General features: G+C 38.1%; 1 protein-coding gene across 1 annotated transcript; it reads left to right on the forward strand.

Moving 5' to 3' along the window:
• The first annotated feature begins 70 nt into the window (after window positions 1–70).
• Window positions 71–9812, forward strand: RPL15 (ribosomal protein L15). Its single transcript, XM_086584366.1, has 3 exons — window positions 71–665; window positions 1470–1621; window positions 9386–9812. The coding sequence occupies exons 1-3, from the start codon at window positions 257–259 to the stop codon at window positions 9662–9664; spliced, it is 840 nt and encodes a 279-aa protein (XP_086440492.1). The 5' UTR covers window positions 71–256; the 3' UTR covers window positions 9665–9812.
• The last annotated feature ends 1778 nt before the right edge of the window (window positions 9813–11590 follow it).

Here is an 11590-nt window from a genome sequence, read left to right on the forward strand (position 1 = left end):
GCACAAAAGCTATGTAAAATCATTTTCTTTTCTTTCTTTTTTCGTTTTTATATTATAATAATTTTAATTTTAATAATAACCGATGAAAAAAATGTATCGGTGATATGTTCACCAAAGATGCCGGTATGTCGAGAAAATATCGTGTATCGAGAATCTTCAGAAATTGGTGAGATATGTCTATATTTCAATATTTCGGACTTGATCCCTTTATCCATTCATACATTATTTTGGCAAGAAAACACACCATCACTCAAAAATGGCCGCTTCCATTCTCTCCATTTCTTCTTCGTTTAATGGAAACTTAACTACCCTCAAAAAACAAACTTCACTTACTTTCCAACCTCTAAAACTCCACCTCAAGCAAACTTCAAAAAGACTATTTCTTCCACTAATTACAGCTTCTTCAAGTACAACGGTACCTGGGTCTATTTCACTTGATGCTAGTTCAAGTGTTCGGTTTCGGTTAAATAACCTTGGTCCACAACCTGGTTCTAGAAAGAAACATAAGAGGAAAGGAAGAGGCCATGCTGCTGGACAAGGTGGTAGTTGTGGGTTTGGTATGAGAGGGCAGAAGTCAAGGTCTGGACCTGGTGTTAGAAGGGGTTTTGAGGGTGGACAAATGCCGCTTTATCGGAGAGTGCCCAAGTTGAGAGGAATTGCTGGAGGTATATTTTTAACCTTAATGTGATATAATAATTTTGTGTTTTTTTTTCCCATTGTTTGATGAAATGCAATTTTGTTTTTTTCTATTCAGTTTAGTAGTTTGACCAAAATGCAACCCTTTGTTTACATCAATGTGCTTTGACATTATAGAGTTTGGAGAGTGGTAGTGTTGGTGAAATTTTATTATAGCTAATCAAGAAGAAAGCTGAGAGAGAAAAGAGGACGGCTTAGTTTTGGTTTCAGCCTCCTCACACTTTTTCTTATATAGGAAAATAGTCTGTTTACAATATAGAAAGCCCAAAAAAATCCGATTCGTTTGCTGGTTCCGTGTCCCACCTGTCACGGCTCACAAGAACTCTAACAGTGTTATTATGTCAAACATTAGAAAGTGATTCGTGACACTTGACATTATCCTGCTCTAAGTAAGGGTCTTTGTTGTGTTGGGGTTTGGTATGATAAGTTGTTGTTCTCGACGTTTATACTTGTATTGTAGTGACACTCAGTGGTTATGTTCGGTTTAGGTTTCTAGAAAGTGAACTGAACATGGGATTCTTATGTTCTTATGTTCTTATAACTAAAACAGTCGATTGGTTGCAAACCTTTCTTCATTGCGTACATTTCTTCAATACAATTTCTGGAGAGATCAATGGAAGTAGTGGAAAAGAATCAACATCGAGATACTATTTCAGTACGATGAAATTTGAGTTTAGGTGTTTTAGTACGATGAAAACAGTGTTGTCAAGATTTTTCAAGTGGGTAGTGTGCTTTTCCAATATAACTGATATTTGTTTCCCTCATTTTACAAGGTATGAGTGCTGGGTTGCCAAAGTATGTTCCAGTGAACTTAAAGGACATAGCAGATGCAGGATTTCAAGAAGGAGAGGAGGTGTCATTGGAATCTTTGAAGAAGAAGGGCTTGATTAATCCATCAGGAAGAGAAAGAACTCTTCCATTAAAGGTATGAGTGGTTTCTTTGAGTATGCCAGTGGGTGCAGCGCTTCTTCAACTTTTAGATATTCTAAACTCTGCATGCTTTTAATTTTTTTATTGATTTGTGAGTTGGTTAGCTGTTAGCGACTATGTTACATGGACATAGACACGCCATATTTGAAAAATAATCCGTGTTGGATACAGTTCCATGTGTCCGTCTCGGACACACACTTTGTATGTAATATACCTCAATTTTTTATATTTCCCTTTGTCAGACACTTTGTATCCGTGTCGGATACGGACACACATATCCATGTCAATGTAACTTAGGTTAGCGTTGCAGGTACAAAGAACATCTCCGCCTATGGGGCACTTTCAACTTCCTTCTACTCTATACTAACTTTATTTTTTTTTTGATCGGTAAAGTATAATTTTATTAATATAATTAAAGATAGATACATAATAATGAGATATCCTCCATTACATACATATAGAAAAAGAAAATAAATGAAAAAACATAAAGTGACAAGTCTCTTAGCCCAATCATCTCATTATGGACTCCCATCGAAACACAAACGCCTCAAAAGGTATGTCTTGTGTCTCAATATGCACCTTTGACCAGAAACAAAAAAGCTTTGATTGCCAACACAACTTTCTCCATAGGCGCTGTTGCGCCCTCAATGTGTCTCTGATTCCTCTCCAACCAAATGCCCCACATAATTGCAAAAGACAACATTCTCCAAAGTCGTCTCCCCTTCTCATAGTGGACTCTCAAGTCCCATGAGGCTAATAACATCGTCACTGAAACCGGACAAATCCAAGAAACCCCGACTCTAAAATAAAATGACACCAAACCCGCCATAAAAAAGGACAAAGCAAAAGAATATGATTCATAGACTCCCCATCCCTTAAACACAATGGACAAAAGTTGATAAGAACTTCTTTGACACGTCTTTTTCTAAGATTGTCAATAGTCAAGATTTTACCAAGATATGCACACTAAACAAAAAAGGCAACTTTTGACGGAACTTTAGAGCCCCAGATAATATGATTAGAAAATTTAGGAAGGGCGTTAAGATCATGATGGGAGATTAGTGAACGAAGCTTAAAGTAAAAAGATCTAGAAGAAAATCTCTCTTTCTTGTCAATAGACCAAAATCTCTTATCTCTGTCCGGTCTCACAGAAGGAATAAAGCCTAACATCATCGTGAGAGCAGCCACACTCACTATATCCCTGTCAAAGAGAGCAATATACCCAGGTCCTAAGCAATAAAATCATTGCGTTCCCTCATGAATGATCAAACTGGCAGGTCCCTTAAGTCAGAAACGGCATATAATCTAGGGAAAACATGTGATAGAGGCCTCTCGTCTAGCCATATATCCTCCCAAAAGCGGATGCTATCACCTTTGCCTGAAGCAAATCTAACATGTTTGTAGAATGCCACTCCCACTCTCTTAACGCTTTTCCAAATGCCACAGCCATAAGGTATGGCCACATGACCACTCTTCTACCCCAAACCATGTTCTCCAAACCTAGACACAATCACCTTCCTCCAAAGGCTCTCTTTTTCCTCCCCGAACCTCCAAAGCTATTTACCTAGCAAAACAAGATTAAACTCTCGTAAGCTTCTAATACCTAAACCACCTTCCTATCTAGAATGGCACACCTTCTCCCAACTAACCAAATGAAACCTTATGCCTCTCCTCACTATCATCCCAAAGAAAATTTCTAATAATTGCCTCCAATTTAGCGACAACACTCTTAGGCATGTGGAAAAAGGACATATAATATACAGGAAAACTATAAAAAATGTTTTTAATTAAGATCACTCGATCGCTTTTAGACAAAACACATTCCTTCCACCTAGCTAGCCTACGACTAAATCTTTTAATAACCGAATCCCAAATAGAACTCGATCTATAACTAGCTCCCAAAGAAAGACCCAAGTATATGGAGGGAAGAATACCGATGTTACAACCTACAGAGGACACAAAAGCATCCAAATTATCTCCGTCACTCATCCCAAAAATAGTACTCTTCGCCATATTCACCTTAAGACCCGATACAACCTCAAAACAGCATAGGATACCCCTAAGATATCTCATTTGCTCTAAGTCCTGCCCATAAAAAACCACTGTATCATCCATGAACTGAAGATGAGAGAGCAAAATCTGGTCCTTACCAACTCTAAAACCCTCCAGAAACCCTAACCTATTAGTCCTCTCAATCATTTTACCAAAAACCTCCACGACCATGAGGAAAAGAAGTGGGGATAAAGGATCCCCTTTATACCTCGAGAACTCTTAAAAAACCCCGCAGGCAACCCGTTTAAGAGTATAGAAAAAGAGGCCGAAGAGAAACGTCTTCTTATCCAACCCCTCCACTTAACTCCAAAACCCATACGCATCATAACGTAATTTAGAAAATCTCAGCTTATATGATCATATGTTTTAGCCAAATCGATTTTACATAAGATGGCCAGGTTACCACTCTTCTTCCTATCATCAATGGTCTCGTTAGTAATTAACACCCCATCTAAAATTTGTCGTCCAAAAACGAAATCTCTTTGCTCTTAAGCGATCACTCTAGATAACACCTTTTTTAACCTAATAGAGAGAACTTTTGAAATGATTTTGTAAGCACTTCCAATGAGGGCAAATCACCAATATCCTCCACCCCTTGTTTTTTTGGAATAAGGTTTATGAAAGTGTTATTAAGGCTATGGGCTAAAAAACTCGACTCATAAAAATCTCGGACCATATCTATAAAATCGTCTTTCACCACCTCCCAAACTTTTCTAAAAAACTCAATTGCAAAACCATATGGACCCGGAGATTTATCACTCTTTAGACATTTCATAGCTTCCCATACCTCCTCCTCCATGATTTTTTCTAACTCATTTCTTTCCCCATTTGAAATGCAATCTAAGCCAAGATTATCAATCCGAGGGCGAATACGATTAGGCTCGGTATACAACTTAGAATAATATTGCACCACCTTATTTCTAAGATTATTTTCCCCACTTACCTCCTCGCCTTCAATTAACAATCTTTGAAGAAAATTGATGCGGACATCAGTATAGTCAAAGCCCATGGGTTGTGAGCCCACTAGTTTAGTTATTCTATTTTAGTTGTTGACACGTGTCGTATTACGATTGGTTTATAGTTTTTAGGATTAGTATAAATAACGGGCTTGTAATTAGGGTTCTGGAGAGTTGTGTTATTGAGAATATTTCAGAGAGAAATAAAGATTTATTTTAGTTTTTAGTTGTTTTGTTTAATTCAAGAGTATATTTGATAAACTGAAGCTTTCACCAGTTTAATATACATCATTTGTTATCGGAGTATGAATCGTTCCCGATTAAAATCCAATTTCCTTTTTCTTGTTTGTTTTAATTTTTCGTGTTATTGTTCATCAATACTGTTCACGAACCACTGTTCATCAGGAACACTATTCATGCGTTACTGTTCACCCGAAAATTATTTTTCTGTCTTTGTCTTCTTTCAAGATTAAAGTTTTAATTTTTATGCCGTATATCAAGAAACCAGAGATGGAACACCTAGAAAAAAATTATCAGGGTTTGAATGCCAAGTTTGAAGTTATGCAAGAAACCTTGAATGCACTTCTAGCCGCCCAACAACAAAATTCTAGGGTTTCTCTAGAAGTTAGTTTACCTTTTCAGCAGTCGTCACAGGTTCCACCATTAATGGCACCTTTTCAGAGTTTTCAAACACCGTCAGTTTCTATGCCATTCGGCTATTATCCAGATTTTTATCAGTAGCAGATGATGTATCAGGGTTGTTTTCCTTATTATCAGTCTTGGAACCCTAGTCAATATCATTATGTTCCTCTTTATGCGCCAAACCCGAATCTGGGATATGCACCTCAATCATTCATCCCACGGCAAAGAGGTTTCGTCTTCTTCGATCGCTCCCAAATAGGGTCTTAAAGTGGTGGGTGCGCCTATTGTGACTACAGTACTCTCGCCTCCTACTTTGGTCACTACTACTGCACCAGTAGACACTATAGTAATTCCAACACCCACAGATACTATCTTGCTAGAACAGGTTGTAGACCAGTACCAACCACTGCGTCCTTTTGATGTTCGGTCTGGTCACTCGACTCCTCACCCAGATCTTACTGATACAGTTACAACAGCAGGCTAAAAACAAGTTGAACAATGGCTCCAGTATGACCATCCAGTCGAGGTTTCTCCATTAGTTCGTGAACCTTTTAATCACATTGTGTCATGTTTTGAGTGTGATAACAAACGAAATCAGCAGGTTCATCACCTTCCATTGTAACAAAGACGTCCTGCTGACCAGATTTATGAAAGTCTTGTTTATCCAACTCAGCAAGCACAACGTGGTGGTTATATTGATTTTTTTCTAACCAATTTTGAGAAGGTTTGTGCTCGCAGCCACAAAACACTTCAACGCATATTTCGTGACTTCCAGTATTCGTTGTGTTTCAAGAAAGGAGTACTAGCAGCATTGTAGTATCATGTTATTTGTTTGAGCCGATATTTGGGCAAGATTGTAGTATATAAGTTTGAAGAGTTTTTGCATATTAGTGGGTTTTTTTGTCAACAAGCTTGTGGACAAGTTTCTTCAACATGGGGAGAGTGATGCGGACATCAGTATGGTCAAAGCCCATGGGTTGTGAGCTCACTAGTTTAGTTATTCTATTTTAGTTGTTAACACGTGTCGTATTACTATTGGTTTATAGTTTTTAGGATTAGTATAAATAATGAGCTTGTAATTAGGATTCTGGAGAGTTGTGTTATTGAGAATATTTCAGAGAAATAAAGATTTATTTTAGTTTTAGTTGTTTTGTTTAATTCAAGAGTAGATTTGATAAACTAAAGCTTCCGCCAGTTTAATCTACATCAAAAATTCTCTCTAAATCTTACTTTAGCACATTGGTGGAAAAATTTAGTATTAAACTGGCCCTCCTTGGTCCATCTCTGTCCTAACTTCCGTCTCCAAGACATTTCTTCCAAATTCACTACCTTTTCAAAATTCGCTTTCATGTTTAAGCGACTACTCTACTCTTCCTTAGAAAGAAGACTTTCTTCCTCCTTCAAATCTAAAATCCTTATGTCACTTAAGAGTTGATCTTTTTTACTATCAATCCTACCGAAAACCGTCTTATTCCATTCCTTAATCTTAAACTTAACAAACCGCAATTTCTTAGCAAACCTAATGCTAGGTCTATCGCCCTCCTGATGAACCTCCCACCATTCTCTAATCTTGTCCACTAAATTAGGATCAGAGAACCACATGAACTCGAATCTAAACGGGATAGGTTTGCCTCCACCAATCTCTTTAGATAAGGTGATAGGGTGGTGATCCAATGTCGTACTAGAGACTACAGCTTGAATCAAACGAGGCCATCTCTCCTCCCAGTCACTGCTCACAAGAAATCTATCCAACAACAAAAGGGCGGGAAGAGACTACAGCTTGAATCAAACGAGGCCATCTCTCCTCCCAGTCACTGCTCACGAGAAATCTATCCAACAACAAAAGGGCGGGATACTCACTGTGCAGTTAAATCGCTACTCGCTTGAAGAGAGTAGTGAGTAGGTGTAATCGGACGATTTTTCATAACACTATATTTCTTTACAAATAATTATTAAATATATTTAACTTTGAAATACCAACATAATGAAGCCAATTAAGAACCCAATCAATCAATAAACAATTAAAACACTCAATCAACTAAAATAAATATGATTAAAGTGTAGAATTTTACAGAATCAAGGGTTGGTCGAATCGGCGAAATGTCGAGTTCAATGTTTAACATTGAAATAGTGAACACAATTACTCGGCTAATCGGCTAATCGGCCGAGTACTCGGGGAGTTTTTGAGCCCGATTGTGATTGGGAATTAAATTGTTAGTCGGGTCGGCTAAGCAGCGAGTAGCGAGTACTCACCGATTACTCGAGGAGTACTCAACGATTTAATATCCGAGGATACTCATGCTTATTTGACCAGGTGAACTTGCCCCCAGTGAGGGGAATGTCCATAAGCTCACATCTCCTAACCCACTCATCAAACTCTCTCATCTTAGAAGTTATACGACATCCACCCGTTTTCTCATTAGAAAATCTAATCACATTGAAATCACCACGAGCCTCCCCTATTGAAGGCATAAACATCATCAAGTTCTCTTCAAAAAGAAGAAAACTCCTCTTTATTCTTTCTAGAAGGCCCATAAACAGCAGTAACTAATTTAGAGTCTGCTTCCCCCCAAAATTGCAGACAAGGGACACTGAATGAGATCCAACAATATTATCACACATCTCCACCTTGTCCTTATCCCATATAGCACAAATCCCACCCGCCGACTCCACCGAAGGTAAATTGATCCAATCAACTGTCGATTTTGACATACACTTTTACCTATGAGGGCCAATTGTTTTTTATGTGATCTAGGGTTCCACACTTCCACACCTTTAGTTTGAGTTCCAATTGGTTTCTAGGTTAGGGATTACTAGAACTAGGTTTAATTACCGAGGTTGTTTAGTTGAGTGTTATTTTTAATTTCAAATTCAGAGATGTATAAACGATTTAGAAGTTGTTTCAAGTTTAGAAGCAATTTTCCTATATAATGAGTTGTAAGCCTTTGGCCAAATTAGTTTTCGGATTGAATTGATTTGAGATTTAGTAGATTCGTTGAATTTTCGTTCTTCGCAACTGTGATTGCATCTGTTTCTCTTTCTAAGTGCAGGACCTATCTTACTCTCCCTTTTCCTGCGCTATTGGCTCAGTGCATAGTCTGTAATAAGTGCAGGAGAGATTCTATCCCAAGTTATGGGTTGAACTCATATGACTACGTCAACTGGAAGCCAAACTTACTTTATGTTTTTGTCATGACTCATAACCATGAGAAATAGTAATCTGATAGATTAAATTAACAAGGTTCATTATGCCACTGTAGCTTCTTACAAGAACCTCTGCAAGAGAACCACTTGGTTTTGCATCTGACCTTCATTGTTATTGAACTCTCAGCTGATATGCAACATTCGTTCAATTCTGGCTCTCAACCAGTTGCACCATATATCCTGCTTACTATTATACTAGTAGAAGTGTAGAACCCAGGATCTCATTTATTTACTTTGAGTTTTTTCAGTACCAGCTCTTGTGATTCTACCAACTTCCTCTTTCTTTCTTTCTTTCATCTTTTCCTTTTGAACCAATTTCTATTACTTCCAGAATTGTAGAATATGTCACTATAAGGTAGATACTTGAGCTATAACTTAAACTCAACAGTAACATGTCTACTTTTTTCCATTTTTCCTTTTCTTCTTCTTTTCTTGATGAGTGAATGCACAAATAATATGTATGTGCTCAATTGCTATTTCGGGATGAGCAAGCTTTGCCAAATTCCTGGATAATCGTGAATAACATGTTTGTAATAGAAAACAGCAAAATCAGTTTACGTATATGTATGTAAACTGATTGTGTCACTCATTTAGTTAGATTATGAGCTTATCAAATGGTTCAAGCAAGTGATTATTACATACTTATTGAAAATAAATGAATATTTCGTTTGATGAAATACTGCAGTTTGTAGGTGAAAGGCTTCCTAAGATATGTTTTTTTTTTTTTTGATTGGCAAGCCTGTTTTAAACGAGATCAGTAACTCTTTGATGCTGGCGGGGTTCGACCCCCATACCTCTGGTATCATCACCTAAAGGTTTTACCGACTTTGCTAGTCGGCACCTGCTTCCTAAGATATGTTGATTTGATGCAACTTCTGGTGAATGTGATTTCGCTTGTATTTCAGATTTTAGGAGATGGGGAATTAACTGTAAAGCTAAACATAAAGGCCCGAGCTTTCTCAGCATCGGCAAAGGAGAAGCTTGAGGCTGTTGGTTGTGCTCTTACTGTACTGCCTGGTCGGAAAAAGTGGGTAAAACCATCAGTTGCTAAAAACATCGCTCGTGCTGATGAATACTTTGCTAAGAAAAGAGCTGCAGCAGCAGCAGCAGCGCGGCAGCGGCGGCAGCTTCTGAAACTTCAGCTTAACTTGTTTTCGTACTGTTCAAGTGTACAATACTTCTGAAAGAGAGCAATCTGAAGTACATCGGCCCTAGTGTATTTTCTTTTCCTGTAAGTTATTTTGCCAGTCTCTATGGATTCTCAGAGTGATATGTAATGTACTAATGTACCTACATTTTTCTCGTGGAATAGAAATTACCCTTTTTTTGTTATTCTCTGTCTTTTTGTTGCACTCATAATTATCCGTGATCAATAATCACCTTTCATACCAACAATTGTCACTCATTCTAAGCCACGAGTTTACTTAGTACACAAACAAGCAAATTAGTTGCATGTCAACTACGAATATAGCATTTTCTAGCATAAACACCGTCTGATTCTCCTGTTGTGTTGCCTTATCCGTGGTTCTAGTTTCCCTGATGAGCCATTAGCCGAAAACATCTAAAATATCTGGGTTAAACCACGTGGTAAAATGATATGCAATCCGTATAATTTTGATGTTAAAATCATTTGACTGATGATCATCAGCAAATGTTGCATGGGAAGGTTCCACTGTCTTTCTTCTCTGATTCTACATAATTTTATCCAAAAGCTTTAAGCGCTTAGCGGAGGCTTTCTTCTCTTAAACCTTCCGTTACCCCTTTTTTTGTACGAGAGATGCTCAAACCCCCGAAGCTGCAACATGGTTGCTAAATGAAAGGTACAGAACTGAACATGATGATTACAAGAAACAGTCCTTGTGTTATGTACCTCTATGCAACGAAACAAACTGTTGAAGTAGATAATTTATACTATCTATCAATTTGTAAGACTGTTACATTGATGTTGAGACCCCTCTTAGGCAAGCCCAATAAAACTTCAATTAGTGACTTGAGTATTGCGCAGTTCTCTAGAAGGCCTCCCCTCATTAGTATTTCTTCATATCAATTTTGATGGTGCTCCTGCTTTAGATCCTTTCAGTGTGTAATGGAGTTTGTGGGTTTCCCCTCAGTTAGTTGTTTATCCTTCCCTGGTGGGGGAGTTTGTGGGTTTCGAACCTGCTAGGGCAATATTTGCCTAGTAGAGTCGATTTAGTTCAACTAAAGAAGCATTGGTTCTGCTCAGGGCTTGTCCAATCCACATGGTTTCCAGGCTAGGGCGTGTTCCACAGTGACTGCTCCACAAAATGTAACGAAGTATGCGTTAGCTTTCACTTGTACTTCCTCAGAATCATGCGGAATCATCATACACTGTGTTTTTTTTTCTGGGTGTTGTTGAAGGATGAGTGGTTATAGTATCAGACTATCAGGAATCTGAAGACCGACTCTCTTGACTAAAGACCTCTGGGACAAACATTATATTACATTGATTCGTTTTATTATTATTTTTTCCGGCTGGTCATTTGTCTATTTTTGTTAATCTTAAGCTATTGGTCTAGAGGAATAAAGTTGATATTCTCTTGATAAAGTCCCACATTGGAGGCAGTGTAGGACCTTGCAGAGTTGCAGCTCCCATGGTGAGAAAATGCATCCTTTGGTAGCACCCCAAGGTTGTTGATGATTAGAAATTGTTTGGACTTGTTCAACTGCATGAGGCCTGACATAGCTGGTGCCTGGTGATTAAAATTTCATGGCATTGCGGGCTTCTGACCCAACTGTGTAAGCCTGTCAGCAGTCTTAACAGGCTTTTCCAGTTTTAACTTTCAGCTGTTGGTGTGAACTACAAAATTGCCCCAAAGCAGCTTCAACACAGATGAAAGATGGTATCACGAGGAATGCTCATGCTAGCATGTAGTAGGCCAGTAGCACCCTAAAGCAAAATCACATACAGCTTCTGTGGAATTTTAGAAAACCAATAACCAAAATTTTGTTAGATAGTCGAAACTTTTTATTTTTTAGGATTCCAGCTATCAGCAATCTCATGTCTGGTGTGACAAAATTTTACTTTCCAAGATTGGTTCTGTGGGTACAAATATCTTGACCATCATTTCGCACTATGGTTAGGTTCAATT

Source organism: Coptis chinensis, chromosome 9 (assembly GCF_015680905.1).
Source record: "Coptis chinensis isolate HL-2020 chromosome 9, ASM1568090v1, whole genome shotgun sequence".
Taxonomy (NCBI): domain Eukaryota; kingdom Viridiplantae; phylum Streptophyta; class Magnoliopsida; order Ranunculales; family Ranunculaceae; genus Coptis; species Coptis chinensis.